This window comes from Orycteropus afer, unplaced genomic scaffold (genome assembly GCF_000298275.1).
Source record: "Orycteropus afer afer isolate SDZICR_OR568_19922 unplaced genomic scaffold, OryAfe1.0 scaffold00226, whole genome shotgun sequence".
In the NCBI taxonomy this organism is placed as follows: Eukaryota; Metazoa; Chordata; class Mammalia; order Tubulidentata; family Orycteropodidae; genus Orycteropus; species Orycteropus afer.
This window is the reverse complement of record NW_006921813.1, coordinates 5,293,937-5,315,304: the sequence shown is the minus strand read 5'-3', so window position 1 is coordinate 5,315,304 and position 21,368 is coordinate 5,293,937. Positions and strand designations below refer to the sequence as shown.

The 21,368-nt window shown below is 41.5% G+C and overlaps 1 protein-coding gene across 1 annotated transcript in view; it reads right to left on the bottom strand.

The window, feature by feature from the left end:
- UTRN (utrophin) overlaps window positions 1–21,368 on the bottom strand; it is a 731,009-nt gene that overhangs the window by 15,013 nt on the left and 694,628 nt on the right. Inside the window, 3 exon segments of the mRNA XM_042782042.1 lie at window positions 13,053–13,118; window positions 14,266–14,331; window positions 14,556–14,594. Of these exon segments, the coding sequence (XP_042637976.1) occupies window positions 13,053–13,118; window positions 14,266–14,331; window positions 14,556–14,594 (171 nt within the window).

Genomic DNA, 21,368 nt, shown 5'->3' with positions numbered 1-21,368 from the left:
CAAAAGTAATAATGAAGAAGTCAATTATGTATAATACACAATTTAGTGGGAGCTCTGGTAGCGTAGTGGCTAAGGCACTTGACTGCTAACCAGAAGGCTGGCGGTTCAAACCCACCAGCCACTCCTCAGAAGGAAAATGGGGCAATCTACTTCCGTAGTGATACTGCCTTGGAAACCCAAGGAGGGGTCGCTATGAGTTGGGTCTGACTCGACGGCACATAACACCAACAACAATAACAACATACAATTTAGTATTAAAGGGTATTTCACAGATTATTAGGCCTACAAGTTAAAAATACATACACTCAAGTTCTTAATTATATGCAGTAACAAACAAGAGCCCCCTTTTAAAATACAGATAGCACACAGATTCCAGATTAGGATCATTAAATGTCAATAGTGTATCAAGTACTAAAATAGAAAAATGCCACAAAAATCTAAGCAACAAAATACCATTCGATGGCATATAATTACATGATCTATGTACTACACATCACTATTATCTAGATTACAAAATGAGTGCACATCAGATGAAAAAAGAACTGTGATTCATTCAATGAACTTTTGAAAGTAAGCAAGACATAAATAAAAACAGTAATTTCTTTCCTTTGAAGAACTGTTTTGTTCCAGGCTTCAGGGTTGCAATCAGCAACTCCAGTGTAAACCATAGTCATCCTCCCAGTCTGACCCTTGCATATAAAACAGTGTTACACAAGGGCACAGAGCCAATGGAGTGGCAACTCAACACGCCAATGGCATCCCTAAGGTGTTGTCCATGAAGTCCTGCTCCTGAGACTCCCAAGGACTGTCCTGCCCCTTCCTGAGATGTGGCCGCTCAAAACTCTTCCTTCCAAGATACTCTTGTGTCCTTAGAATTAATGCCATGTAAATGGTCTAGAGTTGGACTCTCAGGAAGTATGGACTATTGAGAATTGGGCCCATGTAGTGAGAAAAGCCACGAGGCTGGGTCATATTCTAGCCTAGGGAAGTAGTAGTCCATGATTCCTAGAGGAGAAACTACTAATTAACCACCTTCTCAGAAGATAAAAGTTCTAGGTGACCCAGGAATTGGTTCCATACAGCAATTTGAGGGAAGATGGGAAGCCAAATGAAAAGGTGCACTGCAGCTTCTGCAGACACAGAAGACTGAAACTGCCCTGCACAGCTTAAGGAGAGAGGATGGTAAATTCAAGCCCATCTCTCTCATCCCACAGCATGGGACGGATTTAAGGCTTTCTCTTAATGCCTAAAGGTGTGTGACTGAGATCACCAACAAGCAAACTTAAGAGACTGACCTGGCAGGTTACTGAATTACAAAAGCACCTGAACGGGCAACTTCGACAGATCTTTAATGTGAAGCTGGGGCACTAATAAGAAGGGCAGAATCCTGGCCATGGAGTGATGATGTCTGCAGGGAGTGGGTGGGCCTGCAGATCCTCTGGAACACGCCCACCTCAGCTCTCAGAGCTGAGAAAGCCCTCTCTTCCCAGGCAGCAGAGGCATCCCCCTAGGTGGTTGGTTAGAAGCACCACTCGGGCCAGGCTGAGCCTGAATCCTAGCTCTCTGCTTACTGACTGTGAGACCCAGGACAAACTCCTTAACTTCACAGGGCCTCCTATACTTCTCTTTAAAATGGACTCACAAGAGTATACACTTGAAGGGTTTATGTGAGGACTAAATAAGCCAAGATGCAGAAAACACTGAGAACACGTTCTGGCTCACCGTGGGCCCTACACAGAGATGTGAGTGGTGGTTGTTTCTGTCATCACCACCATTAGGAGCTCTGGTAGTGCAGTGGTTAAAGCATTTGGCTGCTAACTGAAAGGTCAGAGATTTGAACCTACAAGATGCTCTGGGGGAGAAAGATGAGGAAGTTTGATTCTGTAAAGATGTGAAGCCTTGGAAACCCCATGGGACAGTTCTACTCTACGAGTCAGAATAAACTTCATGACAGTGGGTTTGGTTTTTACCATTATTATTCAAGAGAGCCAATCATATTCTACATGGCCCAGTCAGAATAACAGAAAATTTCACTCAAGAGGGCCTAGTGAGAAATTCAGGAAAGAGATACATTCCAAAAGTATTATAGAAATTTGCTAACACTTTTTTTGGGGGGCTTATGGCACTATGAGTTGGTTTTTAAACTATTACACATTTTTTTTCTCTTTTTGGCTAATGCCTGAATGTTGGCTGGCTTAAGATACAGACCTGACAGTAAAGCAGAAGAGGCAAGACTGCCTTGAGATGCTACCCACTCCTTGCTCAAAAGCTGCCAATACTGGTGGGCAGTACTGAAAACTGTCATCTAGTATATCTGTATATCTTGAGGTCCCTGGGGGGTATAAACGGTTTGCTTTCGATGACTAACCTAAACCCACCTGGCAACCTGCTTCCATAAAGATTTGAACCCAGGAAACCCTACGAAGCACAGTTCTACTCTGACACATACAAGGTCAATGTGAGTTGGAACCGACTTGATGGCAACAAGTTTATTTCTCTTGGTGCAGTGCATCATTCTGAGCTTGTATCCTGACCTTACCAATGCAGGAACTTTCAAAACTTCCAGGAAATGGTTAGGGTGGTGGAGTGTGCTGCATACTTCTTGCTGTGGCAATGGGTCCTCTAAGAAACAAGCCTAACCCAAGTCATGCTATTTTCAATAGCCTCCTATGCATGTGAAAGCGGACAATGAACAGGGAAGACCACAGAAGAGTCGATGCTTTTGAGTTGTGGTGTTGGGGAAGAACACTGACAGTACCAGGGACTACCAGAAGAACAAACCAATCTGTCCTGGAAGAAGCACAGCCAGAATGCTCCTTTCAAGTGAGAATGGCCAGACTTGCTCTCACCTACTTTGGTCATGTTGTCAGAAGGGATCACACCCTGGAGAAGGATATCACGATTGGTAAAGTGAAGGGTCAGAGAAAAAGGAGAAGACCCTTAACAAGATGGATTGACAATGGGCTCAAGTATGGCAAGGATCCTGAGGAGAATGTGTGACTGGGAAGTGTTTCACTCACGGGATTGCTATGAGTTGGAGCTGACTTGGTGGCACCTAACAACAACAAGAATAAGTAAGCCTTGATCCAAGCAGACAGGAAGGAAGGAACAGCAGAATCTTGTTCAGAATGGCAAATATTTCTTCTTATAGCCTATGTTCCGAGATGCAAAATCATTGTATGGAAAACCACAGGGGAGCCAGAGACATAGTCAGGGCTCATGTCCTAATCTTTCCCTCATAAATCCCGCACAGCATCGTGAGCCCAAAGGACATTACCCTCACCACAAGGCGCTATCCATTGGAAAAAAGGGGTAGTAGGCAGGTGAGGAGCAGAAAATGGGGATTACAAAGGGTAATGATTTTTCTTTTTCTTTTCTTTTTTTTTTTTTTTAATCTTAAAAGCATGAGCTGGCGAGACAATGAGAAAGTGAAAAACAGTGCAGTCCACCTCTTGGCAGATACACATGGGACCTATTCCCATAGCTGTTTTGAACTCTGTACTTCACAGAACACTTCCATACCCTTTGCCTGAATGAATCAACACCTGTCCCTTCATATTACATGTCTATTTTCTAAGTGTGGTGATGACCAAGTAGACTGATGTGAGTTCAGTTCTTTGAAAGATAAAAGCAATAGAACGCAAGGCTGGCATGGTTAATTCTACCTAACATTGAAGGTTTAAATAAAAATGTAACCAGAAAAGTGAACACCATTTTTCAAGGGAGGGAGAGAGAAAAATGAGACAGTGGAAGAGGAAAGAGAGAAAACAGAAGGAGAGAGAGGGGAAGAGGAAAGGGGAGGGTGAATGATTTTTTTTTTTTTTTTTGAGGGGCTTGTAGGGAGAAGCATAGTCTTTCTGTAAGAAATTAAATGGGTCTTCACAAATATTAACCTCGGAACCTCAGCAGGGTCTTGTATGATCATCAGTCACATGTATGAGCTCTGCCATAGCTTTACTGACTTTTTCCCATAAAACTTGAGGGTAAAGGTGGTGGCAAAGGGAAGGAAGAAAAGCTACCAACGCAATTCTGCATTCTGACCCTCTGGTGTAGTGAGCAGCCCTGCCAAGTTGGGGGTAGGTAGAAAAATGTGGTGGTGGGTTTGAACCACCAACCTTCTGGTTAGTGGTCAAATGCCTTAGGCACTATACCACCAGAGGTCCTTAGAAAAACGTGTTTCTACACCATCTCTGTGAATTGGCATGCTCCTTTGGCAGTAGTGTATCTGTGTGTGCATGTGCATGTGCATACAATTTCCAGCTGTAACCTATTTGTCAGACCTAAGAGTCAGGAGGGGAATCTTCTATTCCTACAGACTCTGAAGGTACTCGGACTTGGCAGTCTCACAAACATGCTGCACGTATTTGCAGGCCTGGGAGTACCAAAGACAACTGTTCTGCTGGAGCCCTGTGGCATCAAATACCCCATCCTAGTACTGGACGTGAAGTCTGGGTAAGACTTGTGGGTAGGAAATGGTTTCTTGTAAGTGAAAGGCAGGCATTCTCAGAGTAGAAAAAGAAAATGTTCTCAGAGAGGCAGGACTCGGGTGAAAATATGTACCCAGTAGGGCAGATTTGGCTGTGACAGGTTAAATGTCTTGGGCACTTTACTCTTAAAACTACATTTCCCAAATTTTAATAACCTTCATGTGACCCTCACAGACGCTGACATATTAAATGTTTTTAAACTGACTTTAAATTAGGACACCCTAACTTTTACTTCTATTGCTCGTCTGTCAGCATGTCACACTGCTGGGGTACAAACGGCTGTGATGCTGGAAGCTATGCTACCTAGTATTTCAAACACTAGCAAGGTCTCTCATGGTGGACATGTTTCAGTGGAGCGTCCAGACTAAGACAGAGTAGGAAGACGACGTGGTAAACGACTACTAAAACAACTGGCCTGTGAAAAAATATGAAGAGCAGCAGCAGAACACTGTCTGATATAGTTCCAGAGGGTTGGCCCCTCAGATTGGAAGGCACTCAAACTATGACTGGGGAAGAGCTGCGTCTTGACAGTAGAGTTGACCTTAAAGACATGGATGGAGTAAAGCTTTTAGGACTTTGATTTGCTGATGGGGCATGACTGAAAATGAAAAGAAATAGCTGCAATCATCCATTAATAACAGGAACATACAATGTGTGAAGTAGGAATCTAAGAAAACTGGAAGTTGTCAAAAATGAAATAGAATGCATAAACATTGATGTATTAGGAATTAGAACTGAGGGTATGAAGGAAGAGGTCCAAGCTACACTGAAGATACTGGCAAAACACAAGGCTCCAGGAATTGACAGAACATCCACTGAGATGTTTCAACAAACTGTGCAATGCTAGAACTCATTCATCTAATGTTCATTCATCTAATTCAAGAAATTTGGAAGACAGCTACTTGGTCAACCAACTGGAAGCGAGTTATGTATGTGTCCATTCCAAAGGAAGGTGACTGAGTATCACATGCAAGTAAAATTATGCTGGAGGTAATTCATCAACATAGACCTTCCAGAAATTCAAGCCAGTTTCAGAAGAGGATGTGGAAAGAGGGATTTCATTGCTGAGGTCAGATGGATCTTGGCTGAAAACAAGAGAACATCAGAAAAATGTTTACCTATGTTTTATTGACTATATTAAGGCATCTGACTATGTGGATTATAACAAATTATAGATAATACTGTGAAGAATAGGAATTCCAGAACACTTAACTGTGCTCATGAGGAACCTACACATAGACCAAGAGGTAGTTGCTAAATAGAACAAAGGGATGCTATATGGTTTAAAATCAGGAAAGGTGTGTGTCATGGTTATACCCTTTCACCACACTTATTCAATCTGCATACTGAGCAAATAATCCAAGAATCTGGACTATATGAAGAAAACGCAGCATCAGGATTGGAGGAAGACTCATTAACAACCTGCGATACACAGATGACACAACTTTGTTTTGCAATGGGTGAATGTGTTGCAAAAGATCTCTTTAAAAAGTGTTAAAAAGCAAAGATGTCATTTTGAGGCCTAAGGTATGCCTGACCCAAGCCAGAGCATTTTCAATCCTCTGTATGTGAAAGCTAGACACTGAATAAGGAAGACTAAAGAAATAATGCCTTTGAATTATGGTGTGGGTGAAGGATATTGAATATACTGTGGATTTCCAGAAGAATGAACAAATGGGTATTGGAAAACGTAAAGCCAGAATGTACCTAAGGAGCAAGGATGGCAAGACTTTGTCTCATGCACATACGTTGGACATGCGGCCAGGAGGGACCAGTCCCTGGAGAAGGACATCATGCTTGCTAAAGTAGAGGGTTAGTGAAAAAGAAGAAGACTATCAATTAGATGGATTGAGACAGTGGCTACAACAGTGGGCTCAAACACAGCAATGATTATGAGGATGATGTAGGACCAGGCAGCACTTGGTTCTGTTGTACACGGGGTCACTATGGTGAGAACCAACTCAGTGGCAGATAACAATAATTTTCACTTGTATTATTATAACCAATAATAGCCTTAAAACCACTGGTTTGATGTGCTTAGTATATATTTTTCTAATACACATGAAATTAAATACATAATTACTAAAATCTTTTTACAAATCCACGCTCCACTTACAATCATCTCATATACCTACTTTGGAAAAAATATGCCTTACAACAGCTACCAGTTGCCATCGAGTTGACTCCAACTCATGGCAAACCCATTTTATCAGAGTAGATCTACCTCCATAGGGTTCTGAATGGCTGATTGTTTTGAAGGAGACCGTAAGACCTTTCTTCTGAGGTGTCACTGGATGGACTTGAAGTGGCAACTTTTTGGTTAGCTTCTGAGTGTGTTAAATGTTTGTACCACCCAGGGACTCCAAAATCTGCCTTTGGTGATGCAGTAATAAACTGCTTTGCTAATAGTTTAAAATATTTTAGCTCTTTAATATTCTACCACTCCTTTGTCTACTGCCCATTATCTAACTGTACTGGCATTTAGGGGTAAGGGAGCATGTGCCACATTGGAGGTTGAGATTACCGCTACACTTTTCCATCCATCAAGAAGGTGCTTGTAGAGGTGACAACCTCCATCCGGGAGGAAAGTGGCTCATGTCCCAGGTTGCCACTACTGATCCAGTGGCAAAGTCAGCAAGAACCCACAGCAGAGGAGGGAGGGGCACTCTGGGAATGAGCAGTATGCAACCTAACAGCCTCTTCCTAAATACACAAAAGAAGGATGACCTGAAGAGGGAGGAAAAATGATACTGGACTACATGAATGAGCCTCTCTCTGCCCCAACTAGCTAAACAACACATTCTCCTTTAAATAAGTTGGAAAACTGCTGTTTCACTTGGTTGAAAGGGAAAGAGAGAAAAAAAGATTGACATATAATGTAAAGCTATTACCAAGTCAGAAAAAGACAGCAATGAGAAATGGTTGAAACCCTATTGTAATATTGAAATGGTTGCTTTAGCAACACATCTTCACTGACTGAAATGGAAATGTTTACATAAATAAATATTAAACATTTAAGGGAGAAAAGGTGACCATTCTAAGTCAAGTCAACAGTCTATTTTTCTCCTATTAATTATTTACTAATGTTTTGAGGAGTGCTACAGAAAACTCATGGTTCAGAGAATTTGAACTGGTTTTTAGATCCAGGGGGCCTTCAATGATTCAGACTCCTTGTTAGCATTCTCACTGGAGCGGCAGGGTCACGGCACGTTAACAGGGAAAAAAACACCAGCAGACTCAGTGATTCAAACTGTGAAAAAGCAAAGAACTTTCATGATCGGCTTTAACAAAACTGGATGTATTAACATATTCATTAAGAAAATATTAATGGACCAGCCACTAGAAAACACTTTCTCTTTAATGGCTTATACATTCTCATACTACAATTATAATTTAGTAAGTTCAGTTTTCATGTGTAAATTCTAGCTGGGTTCTGTGCCTACATCCACAGTATGATCAAAAGAAGTAATTCCTCCTTGCTCCATACCCTCATAGCAGCTGACTCCATTTGTTATCTCCCATTCTGGGACATGGGATTATGGTAGCCATATATTTGCCCCAGACATTAAGTTAATGTTTTTAATCATTCTTTGTTATTATTGTTGTTGGGTGTCATTGAGCCCATTTTGACTTGCAATGACCCCACGCGACAGGGTAGAACTGCCTCATAGGGTTTCCTACGCTGTAATCTTTATGGGAGCAGATTACCAGGTCTTTCTCCTGATAAGATGCTGGTGGCTTCTAACTGTCTGCTTTTCGGTTAGCAGTCCAGTGCTTAATCGTGCCACCAAAGCTCCTTTAATCATTCTTAATGCCTCTCTTTTCCTTTATTCTGCTATGTTTAATCACTTACTGCTGTTCATTTTTACCTCTAAGCTCAGTCTTGAATCTGTCCACTTCACTGTCCCCAGGGCTTCTTCCCAAGTAGATGCTACTAACTTTTCTCATGTGGATTAAGGCAACTGCATCCTTACCATTCTTTCAACTCTGGTCTTGAAATAATCCAAGTTACCCTTACATTCCAAATATAGCTCCAGTGGCCTTTCCAAGAACAATCATGACCCTGGTTCTTCCTCCTCAAATCTACCATGGGGCCACTATCGCTATTAAGATAATGCCTCACCCCCTCGACATGACTGCAACCTGACCCCTGCTTACCTCTATTGCTTTATCCCTCAGCACTCCTCATCTCCTATTTTGGACCCTGCTCTGGTTACCTAGTGCCACTCTGACAGGAGTATAATAAAATTTTAATAATGGCACAGCCCTGATGTTACCAAACCACATGGTAGGCCATTAAATCTCTGTTCCTGACATCTCCAATGCCGGTCTCTTGGCTCTGCTCCTGCCGTCTCTCATGCTGCATGCCGGGGTCTCTCAGTCAGGGTATCTGTCAGAGCAGCACCCTACTCTCCTGGCCTTGGCAGAGGAGTACTTTAACAATCAGGTGGGTAGGATGACATGTTCAGTGGAAACCAGTCATTCTTTTTCCCCAGCTACTCCTGTCATTGCTCAATGGGCTCATGAACAAAATGGCCATGGTGGCAGGGATGGAGGTTATGCATGGGCTCAGCAACATGGACTCCCACTTACCAAGGCTGATCTGGCTACTGCCACTGCTGAGTGTCCACTCTGCCAGCAGCAGAGACAAACACAGTCCATGATATGGAAACATTCCTCAGGGTGATCAGCCAGCAATGTGGTGGCAGGTTGATTACACTGGACCACTTCCACCATGGAAAGGACAGCATTTTGTTCTTACTGGAATAGATACTTATTCTGGATATGGATTCACCACAATTGCACACAATGTTTCTGCCAAAACTACCATCCATGGACTTACAGAATGCCTTATCCACCGTCATGGCATCCCATACAGCATTGCGTCAGATCAAGGAACTCACTTCACAATAAATGAAGTGCGGCAATGGGCCTATGCTCATGGAATTCACTGGTCTTATCATGTTCCTCATCATCCTGAAGCAGCTGGCTTGACAGAACGATGGAATGGCCTCCTGAAAACACAATTATGGTGGCAACTAGGTGGCAATACCTTGAAGGGTTGGGGCAATGTTCTCCAGGAGGCTGTATAAACTCTAAACCAGTGTCCAATATACAGTTCTTTTTCTCCAGTAGCCAGGATTCACGGGTCCAGGAACCAAGGGGTGGAAACAGGAGTGGTACCACTTACTATTACCCCTAATAACCCACTCAAAAAATTTTTGCTTCCTGTCCCCGATACCTTATGCTCTGTGGGTCTGGAGATCTTAGTCCCAAAAGGAGGAATACTCCTACCTGGAGACACAATACTGATTGCTTTGAACTGGAAATTAAGAATGCCACCCAGTCATTTTGGCTTCCTCATGCCTCCGGATCAACAAAGAAGGCCATTACTATACTATATGATGTGAAAGATCCTGATTACCAAGGGGAAATTGGATTGATATTACATAATGGAGGTAAATAAGAATATGTCTGGAATATAGGAGATTCTTTAGGACGTCTCTTAGTACTACCATGCCCTGTGATTAAAGTCAATGGAAAATTACAGCAACCCAATTATGATATAACTAACTGTTAATGACCCAGACCCTTCAGGAATGGAGGTTTGGGTCACCCCACCACGCAAAGAACCACAACCAGCTGAGGTGCTTGCTGAGGGCAAGGGAAATACAGAATGGGTGATGGAAGAAGGTAGTTCTGAATATCAGCTACGGCCACATGACGAGTTGCAGAAACAAGAACTGTGATTGTTATATTTTTTCATTGTATATGTGCATAAAATATTTTTGTTCCCTTCTGTTATGAACTGTGAAATGTAAATAAGGTTAATACTTTTCAGTTTTACGTGTGTTAGTGTATCATGTTAGGTGCAAATATGATTTTGTGATTGTCTTTATTTAGAGATTATATATGGTTAAGAAGATGTGTACAACTGCCAAGTTGACAAGGGGTGGACTGTGATAGTTGGAGCTATGTGTCAACTTGGCTAGACCACAATTCTGTGTGGTTTAAGCAGCTGTGATGTGGTTATTCCCATGATGGGATCAGATGTATATGTTTTGGGCAGCCAATCCGCTGAAAGGGAGTTTCCCTAGGGGTGTGGCCTGCTTCCAATATATTTATGGACATCCTAGGAAAAGAGACACTCTTCTGTGGATCGGGATTCTGTTGTGATGCTTACAACACTCTGTGAGTGAACAATCCACCATTCGGCCTGGAGATCTTGGATTCGTCATTCGTTGGAGTCAATAGCCAGTATACTGCCTGCCAATCTTGAGCTCATCAGCCCCTGCAGCTGTGTGAGTTAGGAAAAGCCTTCAGCTTGATGTCTGATCCAAGAACTTGGGACTTTCCAGCTTCTTTAAGTGTGTGAGCCATTTTTCTAAGATAAATCTCTCTCTCTTTCTCTAAGCTTTCCTGATTTTGCTTCTCTAGAGAACCCAGTCTAACACAGACCCAGTTCCATTTCAGTTCCATCTAAACTGCTCTGCCACTGCTGGCTGAATGCTACATTCGTCTCCTACTGTTGCTATTAACAAACTACCACAGATCTGTGACCTTAATAGTTCTGGAAGTCAGAAGTCCTAAAAGAAAGGTGTCATCAGGGCTGCAAACTTTCTGGAGGCTCTAGGGAAGAATTCACATCCTTGCCTTTTTTAGCTCCTACAGGCCACCCGTATTCCTCCATCTTCAAAGGGGGAACCAGAGCCTCAGCAAATCTCTCTGTCTGATCTTCGCTTTCATCATCACTTCTGCTCTGACTCTGACCCTCCTGCCTTCCTCTCATAAGGATCTTTGTGATTACATTGAGTCCATCCAGACCTCGAGATTTTTAACTTAATCAAATCTGCAAGTCTCTTTTGCCATGAAGGTTAACATATTCACAGGTTTCAGGGAGTGGGTGTGAACGTTTTTTTTTTTTTTGCTGGGGGGACATTATTCCATCTACCACAGATCCCTGACTCTGCTTTCTTTCCTTGTAGGGGCGCTTATCCGTGTCCCCTGGAGCCTGAAAGATTCGTGAGGACAACAGCTACACCCCTAGACCTATCACAGTACTGGGTGCAAGGCAGTGGTGAAGGTTTCACCACAGGATCTCCGAAAGAAAAAATTTATAGTAATTATCAATTTCTCTGGTTTAAATTCTCTCATCATGGCCAATAAAATAACTTCAATGAATTTGAAGAAAAGGACAATGCAAATATTTTTCACTAAGTGTGAGAGAGAGAAAAGTGGTAAGACTATGCCCTGCCAAAGGAGGAAAACTTGTGAGATCTGGAAAAACAAGGCAGTCCCGTTGAGTTCTGGCTCTCATAGTCTCGCTGTATTAAAATGTATTTATCTATTAATTTTTTCTTTTCTCAGACATTAGTGCTAAATTTAAATGTAAATAGTATTTATTCTCATTTGGAGATAAGACATACTGAATTTCAGGATTACTTTTAGTTTGTTCATGGAGCACGATAAATACATTTCAAAGAGGTAGGATTTCGGTCTTAATATTTATTTTTTCATTTCATTATTTGGCTACTGTCAACCTAACTGGCAATTATGTTGACTTAGAAGATACTCTAGGAATTTAACTACTTTACATGAAATATGTAGTAATAGGTTAAATATGAAAATGTATTGATAATAATGTTCATCTTACTACATATTAAAGTATTAACATTCTAACCTGTGAAACTTAAAATAGGAAAATCTCCTGAGAACTTTTATAAGTTTAATGGTAAATAAAACAATTTAAAAAAAAAAAAAGTAAAAAACAGTCTATGTGAGAAAGCTGAACATACTTCAGCTTGGCTCTCTGCAGAACACCTAAACATTACTTTCTAGAAGTTTCCTGGCTGCCTTACAGCTTCCCACTGAATCCAGACCACAATGAACCTGCATGAATCAAGTAAACTTGGTACTAGTAAAGTTTTTAAACACCATTCAGGATCAAAACTGTTAATTCCATGGCAAAAAAAGGAAAAGTTCCAAAATCAAGTTGACACACAACTATGGGGAAAGTAGAGATAAAACATATGGTGAGAAAGCTTTTTAAAAAGTATTCTAGAGTCAATGAGGCGTTTCCATGTTGCTACAAAAACACTGGAGTTAAGTTTTCAATAAATGTTTTCCAACAGCCCAAGCATGTGTGGGTCATATATTGTTAAATGCAGGGATTATGGAGAAAAAGTTAGTAAGCAGAAGAGATAATTTTACATAAAAGACATATATATTCTGTGGAATCACATTTATTAAACTAACAAACATTAGACAAAAGGAATGAGTACATATACCTGCTATTATAACTAAAACTACCTGATTTTACTAAAGTAGATTATTTGGTAAACATAGGATTTTTTCATTAATTCATATGAACCCAAGTAAATAAAAATACCCAGTTTATGCTATCATGGCTCAGAAGCATATAATCTACACAGACATTTTTATAACCACATCTTTCAATTTTGATTGGGATCAAAATTCAGAACCATAATCAATGAAGATTATTTCTGACAACCATAATGCCAGTACTGGCCTTCCCAGGTAGTGCTAACTTCCTGATTTACTTACACACTTCCTGTGGTAGAGCTGCTATCAGTGAGGAAAGACCCGTTTGTCCTTTCCATCTGGGCCAGTCTGAAAAACGAACATAAAGAGGTTAAATAATGTGGCTACATAAAGGCTTGTTCAGTGGGGGGCACATCTCAGTCGTTCTTAAATTGTCGTAATTCTGATGAGCCACTGAAAGGCCTGAATCTCCTAACAACATTTTAAAATCAAAACGACATCTAACTTTGAGTTACATTTCTGCCACCACTGTCTTACTCTAGGCCTTTGTCTTAGACCCATGATGTCAAGACTCTTGACCCAGCCTCCTAATTCATCTCCCAGGTCTAAACTCACCATTCACCCTGTTGACCCCACCCCTAGTCTGCATTCTCCACTGAAGCAAGAGTTAATTTCTCTCTGAAGCCTGATTACATTCCCATCATGCTTAAAGACATTCCAGGACTTCCCTATATCAAGGGATAGGATCCAACTTGTTAACACGTGGGCTCTTTATTATCTAGCTCCAGCCTCCTTCCCGTCTCTCCTTTACCCTTTGCCTACCTGCAGTTCCTTAGCAAGCCATGTTCTTTCCCAACTCAATGTGTTTGAAGATGTTTTTCCAACAGCCCAAGCTTGTCTTTCCCCAGAAATTCTGGGTGCTGACCCACTTGAAATGCATTATTGTTATGATGCTTGTACTAACCTTTTTAGGCATAGGGTGTGTGTGTGTGTGTGTGTGTGTGTGTGTGTGTGTGGTATCTAGCTTGCTATTATGTACTACAGATGCCTAGTCCATACTTCTTTGCTGAGAATTTTTGCCCATCAAGATCAACTTGTATTTTATATTATTTGGGGACTCTAAAATAAACCCCTATAATAAAGAATTAGCATAAATTTAATTACATATTGTAATTCATATGCATACCATCTACTGAGAATTCTTTCATTCCCCAAAACTGGGTTACATTATTTAAATCCTGCTTGTGTAGTGTTTGGTTTCTCATGAGCTCAATAAAACATCCCACTGAGATTTACTCTTCATAGACTATGCAGCCAGTGTTGGTAAAGTGCAAATCACAACATGAGAAGATGAGAGTCCAGATTCCAAACATAATGGAGTCACGACCCATACAAAGCATTTCTTTATTGAGGTATTGTAATGGTTTAAGATTAACACAGAAAGAAATGCAACCTGGCTGGCAGTGCAGCAGAGGCTGCTCTTGGAGTTCCTTACCGGGTAGCATACTGCTCTATTCGCGAATGGGTATCATCATGAAACAACTGAGGAGACTGAGAGGGGCTGGAAAGGAAAAACAAAGCAACAGTTATATGCTCAATGTTGACAAATGCTACTATTACGAATGTTAGCTTATTAAAAACCGAATTTGCCATGCAAACAAACCACTAGGATTGTTCCCCGGGATGCAGAGAGCTGTTATTTTAGAACAAGAGCTTAGTAATCACCCCCATGCTCATCCCATGGATCAGCACAATCACCTTCCACACAAAGGGCTGTATACTCACTCGCCGTGCTCTGGCCACATACTGATGAGAGTGATAGGACTGCAGAGAGGGGAGAGGGAAACAAAAGGGACAGGACAAACACTTTAGCACCATTTAGGACAAAAGTAGTTGGGGGGGGGGGGCTTTCTCCATTGGCTTCCACTCATGTGTTTGGTGCTGTGAGGGCCACCCTGGGGAAATCAAAAGCAGCAAGTCACAGCTTATTCTAGAAAGATGCTGTGCAGTCAAAGGCCTGCAGAATGTCTTCTCACAGACATCACGGGATACCTGTGATGGGTGCAAATACGTCCTTAAACAGTCTTACAGAAAAGGAAAAAAAAAAGAGTGCTGTAAATTAACTTGATATTGTAGAATCATTTTTACCATTCCATAATATATTGAGGGGAGGTCCAATCCTAAGTTTGCTTTCCTAGAGAAGGTATCTGGTCAGAGAGACAAAGTTAAATACCAAAGATCGCATTACAAATAGATGGCAGAGCTGCAGTAAGATTAAAATTTTCTGATTATTTTCCAGTTTTGAATGCAAAAATTACAGCTATGTTCGAGAGGAACCCACATGGTCACAAGTCTCTCAACCTCACAAAATTGTATGCATTGTTTCTATGGACATATTTTAAAATGGATGAACCTAGACACCCTCCTGTATGTCCTACCAAAATGGTCACCTCATCCATAAACTGAAACCAATTTCTCTAGAACACTATATACCTTCTTCATACAAAATGGTAATTGTTATACACACACACACACACACACACGTGTATATATTTTATATATATACTGGTAGCGTAGTGCCTAAGGCACTTGACTATTAACCAGAAGGCTGGCGGTTCAAACCCACCAGCCACTCCTAGGAAGGAAGTTGGGGCAATCTGCTCCCGTAGTGATACTGCCTCAGAAACCCAAGGAGGGGTCGCTATGAGTCGGGTCTGACTTGACGGCACATAACAGCAACAGCACACAAAATGGTATATACAGAAATCCAATGCATAAAATTGATCAATGGAAAACACGTCCTGCTAGAATCAATTGGGCCGGAGCCTGATCATTTACTATCCCTTTAGTCGTCAGGTATCCCCCAACCTCATGCACTGCCGGCAATCCCAAAGGCTCCAGGAAAAGAGTTTGAAAACAACTGATCCTATTTAAAAGGTCAGTGCAAATTCTTTTTTTTTTTTGAGGGGGGTATTGGCACATGTAGAGACTGAAAAGTACTGAGAAAATTAGTTCTCTGTTTAAATAAATAAAGTCTCCTACAAAGACTCATGCTGACTGAAACAAAGAAGAAAGTTTAAATTATTCCAGACCTACTTGATTCTGCTATTTCTATTATACATATAGGCTTAATAAAAAGTTAATGATATCATTACTGCCTACAGTAAAGCCCAAGTTGATTTCTTTTTAAATTTTCATTGTGATTTGGGTGAAAGTTTACAGAGCAAACTCCTTTTCCATACAGTAGTTCACATATACTTTTGTCTCATGACATTGACTGCAATTTCCCACAAAGCTACAGCTCTCTTTCCACTGCCTCCCCATAGTTACCTCTTCCCTGTGTCCTTCCCTCCCATGCACTCCTGCCTGCCAAGCTGTCTCCCTGCACATACACAGTCCTTCTATTCTCCCAGGATTAATCTCTACTCTCTTAGGTAGAGTGTATCTACCTAATGTAAATGTTCAGCTTATATGCCTGTCATCTATTTGGCTGGAAGCCACAGAAACTAAGTTCAATTCTAGACCTGAAGGGCATTTAGGGGCCATAGTCTAAAGGGTTCCACCAGGCTCTATCAGATCAGCAAACCTGGCCCCTCCTCCCCTTTTTTAAATGATTTTGAGTTTTGTTCCACATTATTCTCCCACTCTATCCAGTATCTCCTACACAGATCCCCCTCCAAGTGGTTGACAGTGGTGCTGGGTACCATCTATTTCTTCTGGTATCATAGTCGTACAGGTTAAAGATCCCATGGTGTACCTGTCACTTGGACTAATTGTTTCCATGTGTCTTTGGTGTTCTTCATTCCTCTTTGCTCTGGATGAGGAGAGACCCATCGTTACATCTAGATGGCTGCTTCCCAGCACTTAAGATCCCAGTTGCTGCTGCCAAAGTAGGAAGTGGAACAATGTTTTTGTGTAGTATGATATGCCAGTTGAGCTTGATGTTCCCTGCGACTATGGTCTTGAGCCCGCAGGTCAAACTACTTACTTCCTCTGGGCAGCTGGCCATAGCCAAGAAGTGACCACAACTCTGTCCCTTGTCATCTCTACGATATACCTGGAAATTCTTACAGAGCATACAAATACACTTGTAAAAACATTGTCTGCCAACCCTATACATATCAGAATACCTCTACCGTAAACTGACTTATTTGTGTGTAAGGAGTCCCTGGGTGATGCAAATGGTTAAAACACTCGGCATCTAACCACAAGACTGGAGGCACAAGTCCACCCAGAGGCACCTTGGAAGGAAAGCCTGGTGAACAATTTCCAACCAATCAGCCACTGAAAGCTCTATGAAGCACAGCTCTGTTCTAACTCACACGGGCCACCATGAGTCAGGATGGACTCGATGGCAACTGGCCACCCATGTATAAAGCGGATACAACATAACAACAGGATAACAGCATTGTTCACTAGTCTTTCTTTCTGTGTCACTCCTTTCCATTAACTCTGGAATATGCAAGTTAAATGCCAGATGAATGGTTTCTATATATTTCCAAAAAATAGTAACAGCTTGAGAGATTAATAGCAAAATTCAAGTGTACTACAGCATTTTCAGAAGAAAAAATGTGTACATTTGATCTTAATAGGGCTTGGAAAAGCTTTGTGAAACTGCTTGACTGGTTCTTAGGAAGTTAATTCTGTGAACACAAAAGCGATTTCTTGAACTAAGCTAAGAACGGCAGGGGCAGAAAGCTGAAGAATTTCTCAAAAGAAGCTCTTTCTAAATATACATTTAGAAAGTTTCTAAGAAATGAAATAAAGATTTAACAAACCCACAAACTTTAGGCCTCATTGACATCACAGTATTTTGATTTTCAGGGAAAAAAAACATGTTATGTGATAAGCTTTCACATTTAAATTCCAGAAGTATGAACAAAACTTTAGGAAAAGGCAATATCCTGACTGTACAGTGGGGGAAACAAGACCAATCCGTGTGTTCACCCAGATCCCATGATGCACCTGTTCTTGCCTTCTCCTGTTTGACTTCAGCACAGTTGAAAAATGTATTGGTTACTCAAAGCAGATTCACTATAAGGAGACAGACTCCAGTAGATACATTAAATATTCTACAGAATATGACCCGCCTGTCTTTGAAGGAATTCACAATCCTTTTAATACCTTAAGTTCTCTGCAGAATGGTCCTCATGCTTCTTGTCTTTTGCCTTCTTAAATCCATTTACTTCAGAGTACAGTAAGTTGGATCCCAGCAGCTCTGGTGGTGCAGTCATTAAAGCATTTGGCTGCTAACCAAAAGGTCTGTGGTTCGAACCCACCAGTCACTCCATGGGAGAAAGATAAGGCAGTCTGCTTCCAGAGAGATTATAGCCTTGGAAACCCTAAGGGGCAGTTCTACTCTATTCTTTAGGGTGGCTATGAGTTGCTGTCAGTGGCAGCAGGTTATGGCTCCTTACTGCTTTGAGGACAATTTCTAAATGCCTTCGGTATCTATGTCCTGTTTTCCTCTCCTTCCTTGTCTCGCAGCTATTCTCAGCTTTCCACTCCCCACTCCCACAACTATCTTAACCGCCCTCCCCTCACACCCCAGCTTTTGAAATGCTCCCCTAGCCTGGAATCTCTCCCTTTCTTCCGCTAAGTCAAACACTTAACACTTGGCCTTATTGATCTCTCAGGTGTAGCTTGGCTGTCACGTTCTCCCAGTCCAGCACTCTCCCCTTCACCTTGATACTTCCTCTAAGCTGGTTCTTGCTACAGTAAGAACTTACAGAAATCATAAAACTCACCTTTTCCTCCTTAACCAATATCAGGGAAAGGTGGTTTACTTCACATCTTTAAACCTTTAGGGAAATCAATGTGCCTTGATAGCCAATAACAATCTATAAATCCAAAAAAGCAAACTCACTGCTGTCCAATCGGATCCAACTCATAGTGACCCCTCCTTGGGTTTCTGAGGCATATCACTACAGAAGTAGATTGCCCAACCTTCCTTCCGAGGAGTGGCTGGTGGGTTTGAACTGCCAGCCTTCTGGTTAGCAATCCAATGCCTTAGGTATTATGCCACCCTCTCAATTACTTTTGCTGCTCTTACAGACTGTTTTTCAGGTTCACTGTCCATGCTACACTCTTTAATCAAGCCCCAGCCTTTTAATTTTATTTTTGGAAAATCATGTATAAACAGTTATAAAATTAACTGAATAAACTTTAGCCTGGGTTTGTTTACCTCCTGTTAGTAATAGCTCACTTCTCCCATTTATCCCCTCCACCCACATGATAGGAGCTCTGGTAGCATAGTGCCTAAGGCACTTGACTGCTAACCAAAAGGCTGGCGGTTCAAACCCACCAGCCACTCCTCGGAAGGAAGGTTGAACATTCTATTTCCATAGTGATACTGCCTTGGAAACCCAAGAAAGGGTTGCTATGCGTTGGGTCCAACTCGATGGCACATAACAACAACACCCCTATCATGCATGTGTAATTACTGGTCAGGGGATAAGGTATCACATTTTGCAAGGATCAAAGACAAAGAAGAAAAATAAAATTCTAATCAGCTTCATAAATAACTTCAATACATGTATCACTCCATTGCTTTCTCTCCAATGTTCTACTCCCACACACAAAAAGAGAATAAGTGAAATCAAATTCTTTACTACCCACTCACACAAATTGTTACACCAGGTGATTAAGTGGCCCTGTACTAGAAATTGCTCAGCAGAGAAATGAATTATACCAAGGCCAGAGAGCTCGTTCTAGGATTAAACAGAGGTGGAGAGCCTGCCCACCGTCTCCAATGGCTCGTAAATCTTTTTCAGTAAGGAGTTAGGTGGCATCGGAGCTCATCTCATACTTCTTGCCCTCTTTTTCTTTCACTGGAAATGCTGGTAAATTCATGGTAGGTGAGGTGAGGCATTATCAGTCACACCTCAAAATTACAGCACACATCATCCGGCATTCTTTTCTGTTAATCTTTACTTCAGCAGACTCCCTCAGAATAGAATGGTTGATGCCAGGGATTACTTTGACATCGAAAGGCAAATTATTAAAAACACCCAAAAATGAGTATAAAAGATCTGTCTGCAGAATTTAGAGGAAGGATGCAGACACCTGAGACACAGAATGGCAACGGTTCACCAAACAGTAAAAGGCACATCACTTAGTTCAAAGCTATGAAACTATTCCGTGAATTAAAGCATCGTGATGCTTTAATGACTTTAGGCAGCCACTAGTCCAAAGGTTAATTATAGCTGATACCAACAAAAGTAAAAATTTGTCTTTTATTATGAGGTTTTCAGCACAATTAAACTATTTATTAAATATTAAAACAAATAAAAATGTATCACTGTACAACCCTTTGAAACAAAGCAGGACAGAAATATACTCAGAGCAAAGAGAGGATAAAAAATCTATCTTTCCTTAGGGACTTTATTCTCTTTTAACTGAAACAGATGAATAAAATAGGTTCTCAAGAAGGCTGGTGGTTCAAATCCACCAGCCACTCCTCGAAAGGAAGGCTGGATGATCTACTTTTGTAGAGATACTGCCTTGGAAACTCAAAGAGGGGTCGCTATGAGTTGCGATTGACTCAAAGGCAGTGAGGATTTTTTTGGGTTTTTTTTTTTTGGTACATGAACTCACTTATAGAGGGATAAAGTTATGTACTATACTTTGTAGTCCGTCTACTTCTTAGCATCTCCACAAACAAAACAGATGCATCTGCACATAAATTTAGAAAAGCCCCAAGTCTGTTGGTGGTGGTGGTGTTGTTAGGTACTGCAGAGTTGGCTTTGACTCACAGCAACCACACGTACAACAGAACAAAACACTGCCCGGTCCTGTTCCAGCCTTACAATCCCCGCTATACCTGAACCCATGGTTGCTGCCACTGTGTCAATCCATCTAGTTAAGGGCCCTCCCCTTATTTATTTACTTTTTTCTTTTAAGGGCTTTTTATTTATTTATTTATTTATTTTAAGAGCTTGTTTTACATTCAAAATCACGTGTACATTTAATTTCATTCCCCATTTGCCATGTCCAATCCCAACCCAGCCTCCTCCCCACCCTACCCTGCAATACTCCCCCTGTGCCCCTCATAATCAGGCACTCCTATTTGTCTTGCATTTCCTCAATTTGAATGTTGGTCCTTTGGTGTCCCATGGTTTATTGCTTTAGGGGATGCATTACCATTGAGGGTGTGGGTGTAGCATCCTTGGTTGAGTGGTCTGTGTGTACATCTCGCTAATCATTGGGTTGAGAGCCTGCCCCTGGGGGTGAGTTTTATTCCAGGTGCCAAATGTATTTCAGGGCCATAGTATTGGGAGTCTCACCAGACTTCATCTGACCAGTAATTCTGGTCATTATTGAGCTTTTGGATTTTGTTCCATATTTTCCCTCCCAAGCTATCCAGGATCTCCAGATTTGATCCTTTCCTGAGTGGTTGGCATTGGTAGTCAGGCACCATCTGGTTCTTCTGGTCTAGAGGGCCATTGTGCCCTACGGTTAACTGCTTCTAAATTCCGCCCCCCCTTTGTGCGTTCTTCTTCACTTCCGACTCTGGGAGACCATTAGCTGCATCTTAGATGGCTGCTTGAAAGCTTTTAAGACCCAGTCGCTACTCACTAATGTAGGATGTGGAGCAAC